The sequence below is a fragment of the Notolabrus celidotus genome, chromosome 8 (assembly GCF_009762535.1).
Source record: "Notolabrus celidotus isolate fNotCel1 chromosome 8, fNotCel1.pri, whole genome shotgun sequence".
Lineage (NCBI taxonomy): Eukaryota > Metazoa > Chordata > Actinopteri > Labriformes > Labridae > Notolabrus > Notolabrus celidotus.
The window spans coordinates 29,349,731-29,372,851 of NC_048279.1; the positions used below are offsets into that span (position 1 = coordinate 29,349,731).

At 39.9% G+C, this 23,121-nt stretch overlaps 1 protein-coding gene across 1 annotated transcript in view; it reads right to left on the bottom strand.

Annotated features, from left to right (window-relative positions):
- Positions 1-23,121, bottom strand: part of si:dkey-237h12.3 (teneurin-3) — a 174,646-nt gene that overhangs the window by 41,717 nt on the left and 109,808 nt on the right. Inside the window, exons 10-17 of the mRNA XM_034690605.1 lie at positions 22,838-22,939; positions 21,495-21,689; positions 20,248-20,448; positions 15,324-15,509; positions 12,249-12,269; positions 11,043-11,066; positions 9,802-9,948; positions 7,384-7,600 (exon numbers count right to left, since the gene is read on the bottom strand). Coding sequence (XP_034546496.1) covers positions 7,384-7,600; positions 9,802-9,948; positions 11,043-11,066; positions 12,249-12,269; positions 15,324-15,509; positions 20,248-20,448; positions 21,495-21,689; positions 22,838-22,939 — 1,093 coding nt within the window. The remainder of the gene's footprint in view (positions 1-7,383; positions 7,601-9,801; positions 9,949-11,042; positions 11,067-12,248; positions 12,270-15,323; positions 15,510-20,247; positions 20,449-21,494; positions 21,690-22,837; positions 22,940-23,121) is intronic.

Here is a 23,121-nt window from a genome sequence, read left to right on the forward strand (position 1 = left end):
CCAGGTTTATGCTACATATGCATGCTAACAGTTAACTAAGTGATGGATTAAAAATCTTGGGATGTGCATGTTAAGTTGACTAAATGTTTAAATGTCATCACCCTTTATTGGTTAGCTAAACAAATTATTCATCTCTTCATCAGCCTATTGTAAGTAAGCCTGTAATGCTGGTCATGTGTCTTAGCTGTAACATAGCCGCTGTGCTCTGGTTAATGGCTACTGCCATAAAGCTATAATGCTCCACTACCCTGATGTAAAGAAGCACAGCTCACAGATGGAATCTCACAGTGCGGCATGGTTTGTCAGTATTTTGATATAAAAAGTGGAGATAAAGTTGTATGCAGGCTGTGTCCGGTTAAACCATCATACAACCACTCGAATAGAGCAATGTGTAACCAGTACAGGCAATAACCTGCAAGGAGGACTGACGGCAGCTCTGCTAACTTTAGCCACACAAACCCATTTGACATCACTTGCATGCAGATGCTGTGATCTCTACTTCAGCTGCACTCAGTTTGAACTGTTTGCTTATTGTTTTCTCACCTTTAGTCTAGGAAATGAGTCACTTGAGAACATCCCTATGAAAAGCTTTTTTGAAACTACCCATTCAGGGACCAATAGAAATATGGTTTTCTTTGGATTACAGAGCTTCAGTGTCCTCCTCTGACACGGACCCTAACATGGAGATGTAATAAAAAAGTGGTCTGCCAACGTAGTCATTAGAACTAGTCTAGACTGCAAACTGTGCCGCTTTTGAAGTTCTATTTTCATTCAGCTTTTATTTAATGCTTAATGAGACTCTCAAATTTGAGAGCACATCCATTTTGACTCCTCACGTCACATTTGAAGAGCCTTTAAATAATTTGTCAACAAAGTAAAGTGTACTTAGCAGATGAACTGTAAAATACTATCATATCAAATGAAATCTTTGAGTGAAAAATTCAGTGTTATCATCACTCTGGCCCCGCTGTATTAAGAATTTTCCCTAAATTGTGTTTTGAAGAGGGTATGAAATTCAAAAGTGACATTTCTTTTGAGCTGTTCCAAAAAAGGAAAGGAAAAAAAAAAACATCTCTTTCACACCTGAGCTTGATAAATATCTGTGATAGCACTTGTGATAAAAGATAACATTTCAACAGGAATCGTGCTGGAACAAGCTCTTCAACTCAGTTACAGATATCCTCTTCATCAGAGAAGTTACAAAGCTCGATGGCTGACATGTCAAGAGGCACTTTATGGAGATTCAGAACAACAAAATGCAATGCTGAAGGCAGACTGTCACTAAGATGAAAAAAAAAAGTTAAGTAGTTTGAAAAAAAGTACAATACAAACCAATAGCTCCAGCAGTTTAGAAAGGTGAGGTCGTAAATGGTGTAGATTTGAAATGAAAGCTCCATTTGAATATAAAATAAGTCCAAATGTGAAGGCTCTTTGTGGAGTTTTTTTTAAAATCCTTTTATCCATCAGTGCTTTTGCATTGACTCACACCTGGTGGCTTCTTTATATAACCCACCTCCCACTGCTGGCCAAAGAGCAGTGCCACTAGAGCAGGTAGGGGGTTGGAGGAGGGGTTAAATGCTTCACTTAAGGGCACCTCTTTGGTAGTTAGTCTAGCATGGGAGAGCATTATTCATTCACTTTTCCCACCCAGATTTCCCCTGCTCGAAAATGGATTTGCTCCTGGTCAAAAGCCTCTCCACCCCCAGCGTCTCCTCCCCTTGCTTCCACGTTAAAAACTGTATTTTCTTTGGCACTTTTGCTCCATAAATCACCGACACAGAAGGTTCATACATGATTAAAGCTTCAAATATCCTTGGCGATTATTCAACGGGACTGCGGGGCCCTTCAGGTGAAACTTGCCTAACGCTGCTTATGGTTCGTATATTCCTAAAGTGTGAAGTCGTTTGTTAAGTTAGTCCTTTGTTTGAAGGTAAGGTGGGGGAGACAATGCGATATTTCTCCATCAACATTTAATCATTTACTGCTTCTCAACCATAGAGCAGAATTTTAAAAGCATTCTCTGCACATTTGTCACCAATGGGCAGAAAATGTCTCATTTCGCCACTTTATCTCCGGGTCATTACGTACATGAGACAAGGATGATCAACAGCTTTTTCCTCTCCTATTTCCCTCCCACTTCACGCCTGGCACAACTATCTCCCATCCTTTATTTACCGGCTGAGGGAACAAGGCCACTTAAGAGCCCGGGCTCAGGTTCACTCTTTCTTCCCTGTGTCTCTATTAATCTTCGGAGTGGCAGACTGATGCTGCGAGAGCCGAACACCCCCCCTGAACAAACGCCGAGTCACACCACCTGCTGAAACCCCAGAAATGAATCATATAATTCACGCGTTCTTATTCGTCATTGTCTCACACTGGCGCTGGAAAAACACCATCTGAAAACCCGGTGGGAGACTTGCGTGGGGACATGCGATACGGATAGGGAGCCTTGTGGGAGAAAAGAAAAAACTCGAAACCACAACACATGTTTTATTCTCTGTGCTCTACCAAGGACAAGTTTACTGCCGAGTTCTGAAACCTGACCACAATCTGAAATGTGCTCTCTTTCTTTGGCTTACACAATGGTGTCTTAAAAAACACAGGAGAGGAGTGACCTCTAACTGTTTCACATCTCTGTACCTGAAGACATCAGATACTCTGAGACCAGGAACAACAGTCAACACTGCTGTTGCAAGTCTAGATGTTTTTCTTGGGGTCGCTCCTCTGCTTCAGAGACTTTTTATAAGATGCATACTCGGCAACGGCTGCCTATAAATTATTCACCCTATAACCTCAAATGCATTCTAGAAAAATATGGGTCTCCAAACAATCTCTTCTCTACATCATTATTTGACGTCTTTGAAAAAATGATGGCATATATGCAATGTTTGTGCTGAAGAGGTATAACTCCTGGGACCTGGTGATTCATTTCTGTCCTCTATGGTGGACATGAATCTCCCATGGATATTTCTAAAACCTTAGAAGCTATCATACTGAAATCTCTTGTACCATGTAGAGCCCATTCTAGCCCTTCCAATGAGCTATTATCTGTTATATGTTCATTCACAGCAGGAGATCACCTTTTCAAAACGGCTGCCATCTCAATACCACATTTCACGGGGGCAGGAGAGGTAAATAAAATACACTTGTATGACGTTTTTAAAGCATTCAGTTGAAATGTAAAGAAAAGGCTTTTAACCAACTTTCAAAGCCTTTTATGACTGATATGCACAGCAGTTTAATCCCCTTACAGTCTATTTTACAGACGTCTTTTGTGGTGGACTTACTTATTATGTTTTATATGAAATTCAAGGTATGACAGGTGACAGGAATTTGACTGAGGCAGAGAAAACTTGGCCTTTGATTGTGAATTGAAGCTCAGACTGAGCTTTCAGGTGATGTGGAAACAGAGAAGTATAGCGTTGTTTCAGAAAGCTAGGTTATTAGAAACCACTGGTTTGACTCGTGGGGATTCATTTAAGTGTTATTATGTTCGGGACCACACAGAGAAACACTGAAACTTGACATGACTTTAGCTGGTGTGACTAAAACAGCTGTAAAACCTGGATTAGGCTACATATGTTCGAAAGTAAGGTTGTTTTTTGTTTATCTTTATGACAGTGGGTGTAGCTTTGTAAGGAGGTTATTCCCAATCCTGCAAATTAAACTGTGTTCCTGTTTATTTTGTATCCTTTTAGCATTAATCAAACTGTGAGTTGGAAATCATTAGACCGATGTCCGAAAGGCTAATACAGTTGAAGTTAAGTCACTGCCTTTTAAATTATGATGGCTTTATTTGATTCTGATTTCTGATGTTGCAACACAGTTTTGGACTAAGGCAGATTTTGATGCAACAAATATCAAAAAAGTAACTTTTTATTGTCCTGTTTACACAAAAGTAAACACCATAAAATAAATTAAAAAAATGACTGACATGTTCTTAACATCTGGTAGACTTTATTTGTCCTGAAGTTACTGAAATTCTAAACTTTTATTTTTTCTTGGTCCCTGGAGGTTTAGAGAAAAACAGAAGAGACCAGATGATTGAGCAAGGACATTCAAGGATCTCAAAATGAATGAACCCTTTGAGATTTGCAATACAATTCACTCTGCCCATGCATGTATTGCCATTTTTGCTCACTGTGATGCCTTTTCCTAGAAAGCTTCATTATTCATTTTACAACCAAACATATTTTGAGTGTTTTATCTGCGTTTGAAACACAGGCCCTGCGTTTCTTTTTGTTTACAGTGATGTCATTTTCCGATGATCTTCAAATGCTTCACATCCCTTGACGTCTGTTCCATCCAAAGGTTATGTAATTTGTCTCATCCTTTAGCTGCATGGTTCATATTTTCAAAAGATGTTTTACTTAAAACACTCACCCCCGATGCCTGTCCACTGGGGGTCTGTTTCTGAAAGGTTAAAATTCCTTGTGAGAGAACCGTTGACATTTAAAAAAAGGTTATTAATTTTCCTCTAATTTAGTGGTGTTCATGTTTGCAGAGGCTTTAAAATGCAGCGTGCTGTTTCGGACAATCGCACTAACTTGTACGAGGAGATAAAAGGGCCAATGAGTATTTTGAGCGAGTGAGCTAATGCCACAGCCAGACATGAAATCGACAGTAAGCTGAAGACAATAAGCGTGAGGATTACTGAGAACCCGACTGGGTGTGTGTGTAGGGGGGATTGTCTCATTCTATATTTTCAGTAAAGCATGCTATTTACATAAGGATTACTTTAAACTATTGGAGGAAATATTCCCAAAGCTTTCTGAACACAGTCGGCAATCATTCTCTCCTCTATCAGTCTGGAAACAAACCTTGCCCGTGTTTTTGAACAGATGTAGGATTCTAGATTTCGGTGGAAAATAGAACTCTTGTTTCCTTAATTTGAATATTGTTGCAGCCAAGTTGTTAACTCGTCAAGAATAGTGTTATATTCCTTTATTTCAAACTGTATTCATCAGTTTCTTTACCCTGTATATGCTGTAAAACTTGAAGCGTAAATAACATAGCGAAAGCACAAGATATGAATAAAATGACCTTTATGTGGAGGGTCATGGGTTTCATTCATTTCAACCTATACAAAGTGTATTTGTAAGGCATGAAAACTTTTTTCTCTTTGTCGGCAGAAGGTCAAGACATACTGCCTTGCTGTTGTGTATTATCTACCTCAAGAAAAATAACAAACTTGATAAAAAACAGTATTGTGAAATGGTTTGGTAAAGGCAAGACAAGGGTAGAGCGACACTACTTCAAACTTACTTGTAAACTTACTGACATGTCATCATTTATTTCTGATGATGATAAGTTAAATTCATCTGTCACCAGCGCTGACAGAAACTTCTAATGTAACGAAAACTCACCATCTTCTTCTGCGTGTTATTCTGCATTAAGTTGTTCACACACTCTGTCTTTTTTATGAAATCCAAACTACTCCTAACTTGTGTAGAACCTTTTTTGGGTGTGGACAGAGTACCTCACTTTCATCTGTCATCTCCTCTGATGTGATTTGTGCTGCAGTAGAAGCCACACACTATGGTAAAGACTAGCTAGCTGGTTCTTCTTCTGCTGCTGCATCTTCCTTATTTTCTGGCAGGTAGAAACCAGCGTAAAGAACTACTGCCTACCCCGTTCTGTTGGTCAATGAGTTACATATAATAATCTAATACCTATTTTTAGCACAATATCAATATTTCACGTTATTATCATTAAAGCTGGTAGTGTGTAATGGCCCTACCTTGTTTATATTCCTGAGTTTATATTAGAGTGACAGCATGGACTTTTTGCACAGAGTATTCAGGTATGAGTACTTATTTGTGTAAATTGTTTCTGACAACTTATTTTTCTTTTACCAACTGTTTACACAACTATCCATACTTTCTACTCCTTGCAATTCCACACCAGGCTTGTAACCTTAGTTTAGATGCGGTTGAGCCAGAGTCCTTTTCTTTCTTTCTTTCTTTCTTTTTAAAGTTATATTTTTGGGCTTTTTTATGCCTGCAGGTTGGAATCCTACCCCGGCCAGACTATAGCCTCTCCATAGGGGCATGGAACTTAACCACCAGCACCCCTGAGGTAGGGCCCTTTTCATAAGAGCATTTGCACTTCTACTTAAGTGAAGAATTTTACTTTTGCACCCTCTGGTACTTGGCATTGAACACAAAGGACAGTTGATGCTGATGGTGTGTCACAAGTTTTTCAAGTATTAAATCATTTGGAAAGGAATTGCATGAATTCAACCAGATGATAGTGCAAGATGAAAAGGATGAGAATGAATTAACACAGTTATACGAATTCATCAAGATGGGAACATAATCATATGCTCCAAATTTGGTGACAATCCAAAAACCACTTGTTGTGATATTCCACCAAAACAACACCTGTCAGCCTGCTGGTGGCCCTTCAAGAAAAGCACAGGCTCTTAGAGCCAGTGGGAGTCATCCTCTAGGAACCATAATTCTCTTTCCAATCCATTTGCAATCCCTTGCATACTGAGATATTTTAGTCCAGACCAAAGTGGGACGCCAACCAGCACATCAACATTGCCATCATAGAGCCAAATAGCACTACTAAGGTACTTAACAGTCCTCTACCATCCAACGGAACAGAAAGTGGCACTGTAATGAATTGTGAAATTGAAGACAGCAGCTGAAACTGCCAAGCTGCCAGTGCAAAATGCAGATAAATATGTATTATACATAAACAAATACCAGTGAAAGGTGTTATTTACATTAATTTTGCAACCGCTAAAAATGCATGAAACAGAAATAAGTCCACCAAAGTCTGGTGTTAGAGTGCACAATATCCTAAACTTGTTGGTTCTTTGCACATTATCTGTGATGGGACTGACTTCATGTGGTTTACCAATTGAAAACAGTTTCCAGAAAAAACTCCTTTCAAGCAAATATCAAAGAGGAGTCTATTTAAGTGTGCCGCTCTTAGATATTCAAATACAGTCTGTGATGGGCTGATGATCAAAACAAAATTGGTTTCTGATAAAAGATATAAATTAATGTGCAGTGAAGCACTCTTCAGTGAAATGTTTGCTTTGCTATCAGATTCATAGAAGCACATGGTCCTGTTATCTTGTTGCAGAAACCTCATCCCTATGTTTTTCACAGTCAGAAGAGTGTTTTGAGAGAGAAACAAGCCCCCCTCTTCAGCTCCTTAAACTTGGCTGGCGGAGGAAATAAACGCTTGTGGAGGCAACATCCCTGTAAACACACTTGTCACTGTGACTGCAAAGACAGACAAAGAGATGTGGCACTCGCTGACGTTTTGGAGTGGCTGCGCAAACACAGGTGTCCCTCCCAACTGGTAATGAGACAGCAAACGAGTAACGTGATGTGAATTATTAAAGAGCTGTCAAGAATTCATTACCTGCTGTTGAACGGGTTATCCCAAGGTATCACATGGCTGCCACTGGGACCAATCAAAAAGCTGACTCGATCATAGAAGCCCTTGGATGAGGGCTGGGCGACTGAACTCTGGCCCTGGCCGGCGATGGCGGCGGGGTCAGGCGAGCCACGACAGTAGATCTGACCCTGGCAGGCGATTTGAGTGCAGCAGTCTGGGTCCATGCAGTCGATGAGTCCATCTGGGAAACAGGAGGGACAGTGGAGACAGGCAGGGAAAGTTGAGTTGACCTGCATACATTTAGAGATGTTTGAGCGTCACAATTATAGTGTTGAGCTCTAGTGCACACACAGGTGACTTCTGACATGAACTTATGTTTATTAAAGAGACAGCAGAGATCCTGTGCTGACATACTTCAAACTATGTGACTACTGTAATATGAACTCCAAAAGTCCTTGGCTTGTTAAAAGTCCAGCTTCATGTTTGTATTTATTTTATACTTTCAATTCAAATTAGAAAAAAAAGTTTGCTTGTATCATTGAGTCAATGGTGGTATGAGGGGTTCCTATTTGAACACTGAGCAGGGAACATATCTGTATTATTTTCAAAAGTGGGGGTCGGGACTCACTGAGGAGTCACGAGATGTCTTCCAGAATGTTTTTTGTTTTTAAGTAATCTAAAGGAGCCTATTTTACCCATTACTGTGGAAATATGTACAAAAATAGTAGTTACATTTGAAATAAAACCTTTTAATAATTTATTTTCATTAGTTTTCTGCCTTTCTTTGTCTCCAGATGACTCCTGAATGTTAAGAAGCAACATTTAATCACTTTGAGGGACAGTGGGAGTCGCAAGTCTTTGGCACCTTATTTTTTTGGGGTCTAAGGCTGAAAGTTTGGGGACCCCTTGGTTCAAGAGCTATTCGTGTCACAAGTTGAAAACTAAAATTCTCCATCAATATTGTTTATTATTGTGACATGATCATGTACATTAAACCAGGGTCAGATATTGGGTGACTACCAAATGATGACAATTGATAATAGCATTGATCAAGAATACTTGATACTATATTTCAGACTGTAACAGAAGCTAACCTGGTTTTGGCAAAGATACAGGTATTAGTAGTTATTATCTCAAATGAATGAATGACAAAAAGCTGTCAGCAATGAAAAATAAGACAGTGTTAAATGACTCTGACTTCAATCTGACACAAATCCTATTATCAGGACTCGTCTTGGACTTGAGCACTGATGACTCTTTTAAGATGGAGAGGAGGACTCAGACTAAACTATTTATGAATACATTTTTATTGTTTTAGTTTTTTTTGTCTAAGACCCTCATAATTTATTCACTTTTCAGCAGCTGGTTGTGTTTTCACCTGCATCCACGCTCACGTGTTATCTTATTCAGCAACAGTTCCTGTCAGGGTGCCTAAAGAGGCGCTACGAATCATGTGTTTTGTTCTCGAAGATTTTACAGCAAACATAAGCAAGAGCAGTGCAACATGTTCAATTTTTTGGAGACAGCTGTCCTGAGATGCACCCAGACGAGTCAGAGAGATGCTAAACTTACTTGGCCTGTTGATAACTTAACAAGCTGTGAACAAGCTGCTAGCTGATGCTTGCCTCTAAAGTGAGTCAACCACTAAGTCCAAGATTTTGATCAGTTAAAAGTCTGATAAATAGCTTGTGGGTGGCGGTTATTTTAGAGTTGATTCGACACCTGCAGTGATCCCACAGCAGCTTAAATAGATGAGTGAGTCCCCCATTACGAGAGGTGGGGTGCACATTTGCACAAGACGTATAGTGCTTTAACTTTATTGACAATTTAAATCTCCAGACACATCGACAGGATCAGTCAGACTCTGATGTTAACTGATGAAATGTTTCCTGCACATCCAAAAGTCCCATACCGTCAGCCAAACTTCACACAGTGAATAATGTAGAGTGAAGCAGCAGTCCTCCTCATAACTCTACAGATGGTGAGGACTCCACTCAGACTCTTTTCTGGTGATTCAAACTGGACTCAGATTTGGACTCAAAACTCGACTTATCGAGGCAGTGACTTGACTACAACCCTGGTATAAGATTATTATCTTCCTTGTTGTATGTTCTTTTTACAAAGTTTAATAAAATGTGCATTAAAACAAAATGTGTTAAAAAAGATAAATTCAGCTCCAGACTATTAGTATTGAGTCACAACACTTTATAATTGCTGCTGTATATTTTAAAAGCACGCTGTTTAACAATCTGCTGTGCTCCAACATTTGCATATTCTTTCCAGTGATGTTTTATGTATGATTGATTTGTTTTGTTTGTTTGCACTGTCACAGAGGAGCCACATCAAAGCCAATTTCCTGTCTCGCACAATAAGAGACACACACACAAGTTTTTTTTCTGAAGCTAAAAGACTATTTGTACGAAGCTTTTGTCTCCGTCCTACCTCCCTCGTTATCCTTGCCATCTGAGCAGAGCGTCTCGGTCGCTACATCACATCCCAGCCCTCGCCATCCTGACTGGCAGATACAGTGCCAGACGTTCTGATCCAGGACGCACCTCCCGTTGTTGTTGCACAGCCCGGGGCAGCCGTCTGTCAACACATCATACGTGTCAAACGGCGGAGTAAGCCAGAACAAGGAAATCAGGAGGAGCAGGGAGAAGACAGAGCAAAGGGACGGGGGCATTGAGAGTGGACAGGGGGCAGAGGAGGGACAGGAATGATAAAAAGACAGTATTGAGTGAACATACAGTACGATACACCTCTGACAGGACTGGGGATGTGGGGGAGGGTGTGAGGAGTTATTGTCGTTTCACATGAGTTTCAGGAGCTGAAGTGTAAAGTGAAATATAGGATATCAGAGAAGAAACCTGCTGAGCTGTTAACTTGCTATTAGAAACGCCAATGGGAGGTATGATGGGTGAAATCCTTGTGGGTATTAAAAGTTGTTTGTCAAAGTCAAAGTTTCTGATTCTTTCAGAGTTTGTGACTTTTATTTTGGTTGCATGAATTCATATAAGGTGTTTCTTTCAAATGAAAGGCTGCTTTGGCGCCAACCAGACGACCATTTTTGACTTTTTTAAAGATTCTAATGATGCTCCACGAGTTCAAAGTTGCACAAATCTCATTTGAGAGTTGCAAATCAATTGGAAGTTCATTGCTTCGGCCTGAAATTAATTAAAGTAGGACTAGCCTATTGCAGCTGTTGAAAAAAACACTCATGTGAAGTAACAGCAACATCAAAGGGAAAGGGAAGTATATATGTAAATAAGGGAAGAAGTGTGGGAAGAAGGGAGAGGAGGATCTAGAGTCTCTACATTTACAGAAAAACAGAGCACTCGCTGCCAGATCGCATTCCTTCTAGTGGAGGGTGAAGACGACAGGGAGCCGAAAACATGACTAAACCACACCAGTTCTGGGGCGTTTAATCTGGCAGACACAGGGAATTAAGACAGTGGGGGTGGGGTGGTGGTGGTGGGGGGGAGCTGTGGAGTCTGTGTGAGACTGGTTAAGACGGACAGGAGATGAGGGGAGATATCGGAGGTGGGGGGGAGCAGGATCACAGCAGAAACATTATGATCGACTCGGACATAGAACAGGTGTATAAACGCCGTGCTAGGAGAGACAGAGAGCAGGGAGGGATTGTTGGTGACAATCTCCCTTGGGGGGGTAGTGGTTCAATTTACCTTTATATCCTATCTTGACTGCTCCTATTACACAACCGAGGAAAGGGAAACATTTGGAAAAGAAAATTACTTATCTCTGTGGTGGCAGAGAGCTAAGACTGACAAACACATTTACTTATTATAACTTACAGGGAGCACAAAAAGAGGAAATGCTCGCTGGCATAAAGCTGATGTACCTGCCAGCTTGGTTCAGGTGAAATTGTAAAAAGGAGCTCTGTAGGTAGTTTTCCCCAAAATTACAGTTGTTCTAACCATATTTTAGCTCCTCTAATTTAATCTGTTGACCACATATGCAACAGCACAGTGCACAGTCCTCATGCAACAAAGCTGGATAGCTAATACTGAGTGTCAGGATACGAGTGAGAAGCTGTGAGCTCAGCAATATTTCAGAATAAAATTTAATCAATAAATAAATAAAAAAAGTTAAGATTTTAAAGGATGGGGGAAATCTTTAGAGAATGATACAGGATACGTTGCACTGCGATATCCAGTCTGATCAGTAATATCTTCTTATTGTAACAATTGAAAAAATAAATATTTTCAAATAAATAAATTTAAAATGAATTTAAGGACCTGATTTTTTCCAATTCCAATACAGTGTTGTGGTTTGTGTCTTGTGGTTTCAGAGGTTGGTTAAGATGGAGGTGTATTCATATCCAATGAGATTTTTTAGTCCAAGGGCCACATTACTTACTTTTTTTTGGAACAAGATGCAACATTCAGAACACTCAAACATGTTCAGGAATATTTCAAATTCAAGTGACTCAAAATGTATCAGATAAGATGACACAGACTTTGACATTTTTTCTAAACTGAACAAAATTGGCTGGTAAAAATATTTTCTTTCCTTTTGAAAAAGGTCCACTTAAAATTGTGTAAAACATGCATCTTCTAAAATCTCTGATTTAGCTCATTAGTTTCTGAACTTCACTTTGACTGGAATATTTAAAAGACAGATAAATCTAGTGTTACCCAGCACATCAAAGCAAATTAAAATGATTCTAATATTATGTTGTGAGTATTGCGCTGATAATATTTTGTTCTACTTAAAAACACTGGTAATATTTATTACCTGGCCTCATTTCGACCCTGACAAAACAAAAATTCAAAATAAGAATGTCAAGCTAGAATAAAAATTAAATAAAAAACATCCTGCAGGAAAAATATAATTCTAAAGCAGAGTGAAAAGTGTTCATTTTTTTTTACCTGATACTCTGGAATCCAAGGCTATACATGTAAGCCAAGAGGGAGTTGGAGAGAGACAGACAGGCAGGCAGACAGGCATACAGACATAAAATAGAAAAGAGAAGGGGTGTGAGTAGGAGTTAGGCAAAGAAATGCAAATAAATCACAACAAATAGAAAATTGGCTCTAGAGAGAGAGAAAGAGAGAGAGAGAGAAGACACAGAGGCTGTAGATTCAAAGAAACAGATTCATAGTTTAACTACAGTTAGAGGGGAGAAATACAATATTTAACACACCTAGAATATAGATGTTAATGAAAGCACTGAAAAAGTCATTAATCAGAATTATAGATACATTGGGGGTAAAAAAAGAAATCAGCATATTTTTCTGTATCTGTGATTATAATTCTGTCGATAGGAAGCTAAATAAATGAATTCAGTCTCTTAAGCTCAGTAAAATATTCATAGTTAACACTGCCCATCTAATTTAGTCTGCCAAAGCAAGACAGGCTAACACATAGAGAACACACTGCTTCGCTTGATATCCCAGTGTTAGAATGCCTTTTGTTTTATGACTACATATGAGGCGGTTTCTTCCGGGGTCTGCATCTAAACATTTTACTATCTGCTTGTCAAGAAGTACCGCAGTCTAATGTGAACGCATCATGAAGCAGCAGACTAAACTTCTCTCTCCCCTTACCCTCTTTCTTTCAATTTTGCTGTCACTTCCACTCCAGTGATTTCAACAACTGCACGGCAATGAACAGGCAGTACACTAAGCTGAATCAAAAACACCTTAGTGGTAAACTGCATTGCTGAGAAAGCAGTAACAATGGGTTAAGCCTTGCATATAAAACAGGATCTAGATGCTTGCGACAAAAGAATGGCCGAGGAAGTTCTCTATTCAAGCTCTGGCCATGTAATGTGATTAAAAGGCGCTTTGTGCAAATGGCAGTTATTCAGGGTTTTGAAAGACAAAATAAGCTCCTGGTTCTCTGAGAAGAAGGTAACGCACGGCCTATTCATCCCCTCCTGCATCCAAAGCAAGGAGTTACTTTTCCTGACGGGAGCCTGAAACAGGAGGAAAGAAAGAGAAAATGGACGGTGCACGGTCGGCCCCTGGGGAGGGAAGAGATTAATAAGATCAGGAATGTGACCCTTCCAACAACAATCTCCTCCCCCCCGCCCTCTGGAGATGGACCCGTGCAGCAGAGCGGTGATTTCTGATGAGAGAACTTGTAAATACATAATTAGGGTTCAATAGTTTGGAGAGCCGGATCTCTGTTTCACGGGGAATATGTCATCATGAAGGGGTTGGAAATGACACTTGGGGGAATGCTGTTTGACGCGGGGTGTCAGGGTTTAACTACAGGACCTCTGACTGGGGGTAAGGTGTCGAGGCAGTGTGAGCTAAAGGTCAATAGGAAGCGACATCTCAGAACTCATTATCCTCATTATTGCCAGGTGAAGCGCTGCCATTTCAGAAAAATGATATTCCAAGGAGGCCTACCCGTGGCTTTTCGACTCCCTAAATACCTGCCCTTGACTTACTAATACAGGAGCATCACTTCAGCTGTCGGAAAGGAGGAATTTCTAAATGGATGATGGAGAAATTAAAAAGTTGATTGGAGAGGTTGTGAAAGGAAGATTTGGAGAAGAGAACAAAACTCAGGATTGGGCAGCCAAAAAACAACGAGTGGATCCTGCTGTCGAGAGTGGAAGAGATGCTTATTTCTTTCACATTTTCATACAGATTTGTGCAGATTTTTCTTCATCGCTTCAGCTGAAAAGTCATTTAATTCAGACTGAATTTGTTCAAACCAGGTCTGGTGTGCAGCAGCTCTGTGTAAGAAAAACTCACAGTTCAACAAACCGTGATGTTCCAGGATGCAGCAACTGATCAGGACAGAAAAACTGGTATTAAGTGTAGTAGCAGGGCTGCCTTCAGAAACGATGAGTCCCCTGAAAGCTCACAGGCTCTGCACTGATTGTATTTAATGATATCAACACATGCTCTCTCCCCTATCCAAACCTGGCAGTTCAAGTGTTAACCTGACATTTTAAAATTACATTACAAAAAAAAAGACTCAACATTAAGGAAAGGTGAGTATCTGGGTTCAAATTAAAGTCTGGCTCTCCTGGCTTGAATTCAGTATGATCCATGCTATTGATGACCTCTGGCTTGGCCCAGGAAAGCTTTCCCCTTGTCCCCCCCTCATGGATGGCCCTGTTTAGTAACAGTCACGATGACTAGTGCAAATATAGAAGCAGCAATCGTACTCCATTGTAAGTCAAAATCTGGAATAAAGAGTCATGTAAGTACATAATAGAAGTATCACAGAACATTATACACTCAATGGTTCAAAAGTAAAAGCCCTTCAAAGTAAAAGCATGCACAATGGTCCCTCCAATAATCCAATTTATTATTTTTCTTATCATGTAGGTAAGTATATTTTTCCATGTTTTATTGCTTCTTCTTGTCAAATAGGAAGAGGATTTATTGTATTTGAATGCAACGTGTTACTTAAGCACATACTGGATATGAATATAAAATACAAATGCAAAGGGGATTATAGATATAGAAGAAAAATCTGCAATATTTCCCAAAGAAGTCAAGGAGGGAAGAGTAAAGAAACAAAAGATTAACTCACTATTTAAAAAGGGTAAATGTAAAGTGAAGTAAAAATGAACATGTGCAGAGCTTAAGGGATGGACTTGATAACTTTCATCGTTGATTATCATTATTAATAGACACATTTAGAAAAAAGGAAAAATCCAAGTGCAACGATTCAAGCCAGAATATCTGAGTCAGTGATTCAGCTGAAGCGAGCACAGCACTTTAACTTGAAGAACTTAAATATCACATAAAAGCACTAATGCGCTTTTACAGTGCCATGCATGGGGACTTGTTTGGAGTGGGTAGGCAGCAACACAAGTGAGTCATGGTGTTCTTGAAACTGCACAAAAAACACTGACACTCACACTCCAAAGTTGCCCTTTTAAGCCTGTCCATAAAGAGATTTTCTCAGCAGTTTGTGGCCTTCTGTCAAGTGTGTGTAGGTGTACAGTCAGTACCGCATGTGTCACCGTGGCTCACCGATAGTGCAGTGTTCACCCGTCCAGCCTTGGTGGCAGTCACACTTGCCCTCCCGGCAGACTCCGTGGTCGATGCAGCGTGGGTGACAGTCCCTCTGCTCACATTCAGGTCCTGTCCAGCCCTCTTCGCAGTGACACACACCGCTGATGCACGAGCCGTGGGGACCGCAGTCCACCACACACACCTCTGTCACAAGAAGAAAGAGCCATAGAGACATGTAGCTTCTGTTCTGTGGAAAGGATCTGTTTTTCTTTTTTTATGCTGCTGTATTTTTGTATTCTGAGCTGATGCATCTGCCACTGCTGAAAATACTCTGATGTTTTCTGAGAAGTGTTTGCTCCATCGCTTAAAGTGGGCCAGAAAGTTTAACTGTAAACAAGACATGTTTTAAACGCTATTTCTCCAAAATATGTTGCAGAAAAACCCTGACTTTGTAAACGCATACGGCTAAGAAAAGCTGAATATTTCATCTGAAGTAAAAACTGAAAGCACATTTTAAGACACATTACTTCTCATGGGAAAATATCCTCAATGTACTGCTTTTTCTTGATTTATGAGTCTCAATATACATCCACAATTATTTTTATATGTTTATAAAGCAAGATGCATAGTTAATATAGTCTATGTCAGAGTGCTGCAACACTATCCCCGATAAAATTTTATTTGGCTGCCACTTGTGTGCCAAAATACACAATAAATAGCTGCATAAGAGGAAAAAAAGAGGATAAATCTCCTCTGGGAAGTATGATATTAATCTTGATTTATGGTACTATTACTTTTATAGCTCAAGGCTACGGTAAATTCCCTTAAATCATCAGTGCTGGACATTTAATCTGTGCTTCAAAGTCTTCATAATGCAGCACTGCAACTGTTTGAACCCATTCAAAGGTAATGAGCGCATGTTAGAGAGCACACACATCAGAAAGAAAAACTTTACATTGTTGTGTCCTTGTGACGGCAGACAGATGATATCTCATTCAGTAAAGATCTATTTTCTTTTCAATTTACGCAGCAGCATATTCTTTGGGAATTTTAATCAGCTTTTATAAAAATAAAATGAGGTAATAGAAATGATATGATCATAAAAAAGACATTTTTCTGATGCCTAAGCATGAGCAATGCAGGTCTTTACTGTCATCTTTTTGTTTCTGCAGCCACTTTAAGTCATCTTAATCAGACTCCTGTAATTTCATGGACCACTTTATGTCTCCATAAAGTGTAGACGCCCTCCTATGAAACAAAACCTGTCATCACTCAAGCCGTCTGAAGTAAGGGCACAGGAACAGGAAAGGAATGCAATTACTTTCTGCATCTTGAAACTTTCCAAACAAGCACTTCTCAGGTTTTTACAAATTCTGGTCGCTCATTTGCATGGAGGCTTGGCAGACTTAGGCTGAGGGTTATGGATTTTAAGCGAGTTCTTATGTCTGAACTTCGAGAGATGTCAGATCAACATGCTTTCTTACGCAAAAACAGCGGAGCAGCTGTTATGGATCGTCAGAAAAGCACCCAAATCAAAAGATGTAATCCATGGGTGGTAAGTTTGTCAGTCTGTACCCAGCTACAGCTAACACTCGACAAGCTGCTGCTCTTGTGAGAGAATAAGAAATGTTCATTTAGTGGAACCAAGAGCCGCCATCAAAGCGTTTTGAACAGAGGAGCCATAAAGCTTTCCGCTGCGACAATAGCCGTCAGTGTGCTGGAGGAAAGTAGCTCAAGTATGTCCTTAAATTTAAAGTGACTGAATGCTCCAGGAAATTTATACAGACCCATAACGGAGAAGTTTGTGACTTTTTAAAAACTTGGTACAGCCTGCGGGGAAAGCAAATTAGCCGAGAGACATCATTCCGCTGCTCCAAATGTAAGAAGTCATGGATTAAATATCTGTTATTTTGTTTGTGTGTATTATTATTTATTTAAGCCAATCTACCCTGCTGCTTTACCCCGAGTCCCCTCTGAAGTGGCTCCCTCTTAACTGTCTGTTTCCCCTTCTCTGAATAGAGTTTTTCTTCGATTGAGGGACCTTGGATGTTTCTGATTAAGTCAAGCCGACACTGTAGAATATTAAGCATGCCTCTGGAGGGGAGTCATTCGATTCCAAAGGGATCCCTCCTTCCCATACAATCTATGCAATCAATTTTTCATTAGTGCAAAAGTGTTTATCTGCCTTTAACATGCCCCTGACTCGAGCCGGATAGGGGTTGTGTGCGGTCGATCCATGCTGCTCGCTTGTTAATTAAGGTTTATTTAATTGAAGAAGAATCACAGCATTAATTAAGAAGGAGTCCTCCCCCCTGCTCAGGTGGGTAAACCTCCCAACTTTCTCTAAAACGCACCACGTCAGTTCTGTTATTGACAGGCCAGAGATGTCTTGCTGAGTGAGAGGATTGTGCCTTGAATTTTGAGCACTCTAACAGAATAACAAATGACTTCTCTTAAAAGTAGATAATCAAATGAGACACACAGGAAGGAAAAAACACCCTGTCCACTAAAACAATCATTCTTTCTTCTTTGCTGCTGACTAATCCAGCTCCACGCTGCTTCAAAAGGTCCGCACATCCATCTATCAACCCAATCGCGCCATCCTGCTGCCTTATGATTTAATTTTCAATTGAATCTCAGCCAAAATAAATACATCCGACTGCTTTTTCCACTGACAGAAACAAACGGCAACTTCAGCTCCTGCTTCCTCTGTTAATTGTTCTCCTCCGTATGGCCATTGTGTTTCTCTCTCTATTTATTCTAAGGAGAGGCAACGGCACATAAATCACCTGAGCCTCATGCACAGATAACAGATGGGAGGGGCCAGCCTTTGAACTAACATGTCACCTACCTGTGTTGAAAGGCAAACCCGCTGAATACAAAGCCGCTAACAAATGATGCATGCAGGTGGGTGTGCAGCTAAGAGCTAAAGCTGCTAGAAGATGCACCAGTTTTATAGGGAAGGTTCTGGACAAGTGTATCCGACTGATGAAAGGAAGAACTGGGATTTATGTTTGTTTCAAAAAGAACATATGCTTGGTCGCACAGGATTAACATGTAGAGCCAAAGCTTTGTTGCAAACATATGCTCTGTTTCAAACCAACACATGCTTCAAGTGTTGATTACCAAATTATCAGGTTGTGATCACACCCACAGTTTGATTTGTTTGATCCAACACAAAAAGGAGAAATTAGATTTGTGTATTTTGTTCGTTTAGCTTCAAGCTACCAGATTGCATGTAATTCATGTTTCTCATAATACACATCACTATCTTTAACTTAAATTCAACTTCTTAAATTCAACTTTTCTACTTGACATTCTGTAGGAAGGAATACAAAAGACATGAGCAGCAGTCCAGACGGAGGTTTGGCCCCGTCACTCTTTTCTTTGTTGTAAAACACTTTCCAGGCATGAGTGACACGGCTATCAGGTGTCTACATCTGTCTCTTAACAGCCGTGAAAGCGTTTGTTTGGAGTGTGTGGCCTGTGGTCGGTTCGGGTTACTTTATTCCTCCTACTTGGAAAAAAACTGAGACTTTTTGTGGGATTTGAATGTGTGAGTGCTTTACAATAACATTAAATGTTGTTTTTCTCACATCCATGTGAGAAACTGTTAATACATTCTGCAGTAACAGTTGAAAATCTGCTCGTTTTGAACTCATCTGAATGATTTCTTTTGTCTTCTTTTTTTTTTGGAAGTGTACTACTTCTCCTTTACTTCTTCCCTATCACACTGAAGTGAAACTTCATCAAGGCTGATATAGGAGGAATGTGAGCGAGAGCCCATAAAACACAGCACTGACAGCGCCACCAACACAGACAAATGGCTCATGAGATGAAAAACTTGAGTAAGTCAGGCTCTCATTGATCATCTATGAAGCAAATTCAGAATTTTCAATGAATCATTTTGTTTCCTTCATGTGTCCCCACGAGGGAAAGCTGAAATGCACTGATTTGGCTGTCAATGTTATTTATAATTTTCATAGTTTGATAAATTAATTTAGGAAAACAAATCATCCTCTGTTGTTTATGTGCTTCAAAAACAGAGATGATTAATTAAGAAAAAAATGTAATAATAAACTTTTAGAATTTTAAAACTCACCACAATGTTTTTCTACGATTTAAAGTTTGTTGTACTCTAAAGCAGAATAATTAATTAAACCTTAAGAAGACACCCACATGTAGACATAATGTGCAGCATGAGATAAATTTTAGATTTCAACCCCCAGCCTGTTAATAATGGCTCATGCATCTGCTGTTGTGGACGCCTGGTGTCTGCAGTGTCTGCGCACAGCAAGGGGGAAGCTTGTTTGGAATAAATACAGAAATAATTTGGTGCCAATTACTTGTTAGAGAAACTCAAACACTATCCAGGAAAACAGACAAAGAAGCGGCCGCACTGTTTGCAGGGTTTTGTTAATATAGTTCACAGAAGGCTGCACTAATGGCACCCATAAATTAATGACTGACAGGAACAAAAGACCACAGCTATCACAGTACATTAATATGTTCTTTAGCTCTTTTAATGCCAATGTGTAGGGCTGGCAGAGGTCCAAAAAGGTCATCAAGAGACAAAGAATGTCAATTCTTCTCTTTAAATCTAGCTTTAGGCATCAGAATAATGAAATTACACAATTTGTTATTTTATTTCTAACCCAACTGATTAAAAAATGATCACATATTGAATTCTTGAGTAATACAGTCAAATATTACCCCAGTCAAGCTTTTCACGTGGAAAGATTTAAAGCTCTTCTTGTAATAAGTGTTTTCTAAATTTCATGCATATTTGGTTTTGAGGAGAAAAGAAGGAATTTAAAGACATCAGCTCAGGTTCAAGCGTAATGACCTTTTCAAATTTCAGATTTTTTCTTAAACAAAGGAGATAAAGTCATGAAATTAATTAAATGACAATTATTGAATAGAAATTGAAACCCATCCTGACCTATGGAGCAGTCAGCCCCGGTCCAGTTTGCCTCGCAGACGCAGGTTCCTGAGTCGGTGTTGAAGGTGCCGTGACTGGAGCACTGCTCTGGACAAGTGCTCTTCAGGATCTCACAGCTGATCCCTCCCCAGCCTGGGTTGCAGTGACACTCGCCATGATGACAGGCTCCATGACCGGCGCACGTCGGGTCCACACAATCCACTGAAGACACAGAGCCGTGTTAGTTCACCACTTCCACACAGAATATCAAACCGACTCATAATTAAGCACACACTGGAATGAGCTAAAAGAGCTATTCTTATAAAACAGCTTCAGAGCCAGAAGACAGCTGGTGAACCACAGCTGAAATTGTTGCTGTTTAGTGGTGGCTGGTCGTAATTTTCCCCCTGTGTTTAACTATCTTCTCTATGTTATATTGCAGGGTTCTTCCAATGCACTGACAGCATAATTACGCTCCATTATTAGCACCAGGAAAGGGAGCACAATTAGTGTCTAGACAGATATAATCAATTACTATTAACAATTTGCAGATCAACTAGCTGATGTAGGTTAATAATTGGCAATTATGACCAACACAATCAACCCATTACTAACAAGGGATAATTTGCTGCGACGCTATTGTGCTCCCACTGGAGCAGATTACACCGTGCTTTTCATATCTTCCTGGAAACTGTTATTGATCATTTACCTGAACCTATTCATCAATCTGATCTCTAACATGCACGCCTTGAACGGCTAATGTTCCCCTTTTCCAGCCCATATCGCTTTATTTCAAACAAAACCACAATATGCTCCACATGAAAGGTTAACCACACATGTAAATCTGAGCTGATAATTGTCTTTTGTCTGCATGGGGATCAATAAAGTGAAAAGCACTGAAGTGGAAGAGGGTGAGTAGAAGAAAGAAGGGAAAGCGTTCTTTATAAACAGAGGAGCAGATGCCATTGACTGATCGATTTTAACAGGTGTCTTCAACTGTGGAGCTCCCCTCAATAGGTGACTGCATCATCGGGCACTGCACAATCTGTTCCAGCATGTACCCTCATGTGGTCTAAACACTAAGAGGGAGTTAATTTATACACACGCTATCAATAACAACATCCAAAGCATTATCCGCTCAGTGGAGTTGAAAACAACGATTGTTTCACCAATGAGCTGTGTCGATCCCCCCAGTGATTCACACACAAATATGTTGCATCTCGCAGCTTCCAACCCGATGGGAGGAGAAGTTTTATTTGTTCATTCACCTTGTTCACAGTTGGCCCCTTTGTGACCGGTGTTGCACACACAGTTACCCGCCACGCAGAGTCCATGTCCGCCACACTGAGGATCGATGCACTGCAAGGCGGGAACGTCACACTCGGTGCCCTTCCAGCCGCTGTAGCACTGACAGCGCCCCCTGGTGTACTGGCCGTTACCGCTGCACAGGACCGGACAGGCAGCTGAGGAAGGATGACAAGTTTGGAGAATTCATCCTCAAACTGAAGAAATGTCAAAATATAAAATATGGGGCAATTCTTTTATGTAGAACAACAAAAAATCTAATTTGGCTGCAGCTAGAGTCCATGAGGAGGAATAGTTTTACATTTTGAGATAAAGTATCAAATGTCTTCTTGAGAGAGTCACTCTACCTGTGTGTTGTTTTTAAAAGCAACTGTTTTTATAATGCAATGTAAAAAAAAAAGAGTGTCAAAAGTCCACTGGCCAACAACAGAAAAGTTAAACTTTTAGAAGGCAATAAGGCAACAAAAAACAAATCAGTAAGGCCAAACAAAAGCAAAACAAAAGGAGAGCACTAAGTAAAAAGTGAAGATGCAAAAATAAGCAGTGAGAAGACAAAAGGACAAATCAAGACAAGGAAGGTCAAAGACGAAGCCAAAAACATGCTGGTAGGAGAAGCATGCAAACTCGAAAATCAAGCTTGATGCTGCCCAAAGTTAACAAAGTTTGCTTTTCAGCAACTCTCAAGCTCACTAACTGACACTTAATTCTTATTAGTCGAAACAGCACCATTAATTAAAGCATGAAAATAACTATCAGCTGGACACTGCAGGAATATTTAATCTTTGGAACCAGCATCAAGGTAAACAGTGGAAGTTACTGGCACCACACCACAAACTTCAACCATTGAACAGCAACATACTTAATGCAAACACAAGAATGAAGTGTATCTTCTAATCCAAGTCTTAACAAGGAGAGTAAATATGCATATTTTAAACAAAACTTTCCATCAAACTTGGCGTTTTTTACTAAGAAATAAAACAACAACAGTTCAAAGATTTGATATAGATTTCATTTCATATGCACAGATGTTTGCATGACCCCGCCATCTTTTAGACTTTGGCCTTCTCTCCAATACAGCCAGGATGAAAAGGCACATTTTCAATACTTTAAGCACTGCAAACAAAATTCCATTAACCTTCATTGTGATGAGGTGGCAGCAGAAAACCTGAAAACCTTGTGCAAATAAAAGCAATAAATTCTGCAAAGTTTGATGCCTCTAGAGATTTAAGGATTGTTTCCATTTGAGGCTTAAATCATGTTCTGAATGGACAAAATAAGAATGATATACAAGCTTAGTGTGAATTACCTCTGGAGCAGTACGGCCCTATGAATCCTGGGAAGCAGTGACAGGATCCCGCCACACACTCTCCGTTCCCGTAACAGTTGTGTGTGCACTCCATGACAGAGTCTGTGGGTACAGCAGCAGAGAGCAGTAACAATTATTAATAACTCAGACTGTCATATTAGAGCAAATCTGGCATTTCTCCTCAATATAACATTTGACAATCGTACAGTTTAGGAAATACTACCAGACAGCCAGGATACTAACTTATCTTTTTTTATTCCCGCTGCATGAATCTGGGCTTTTCT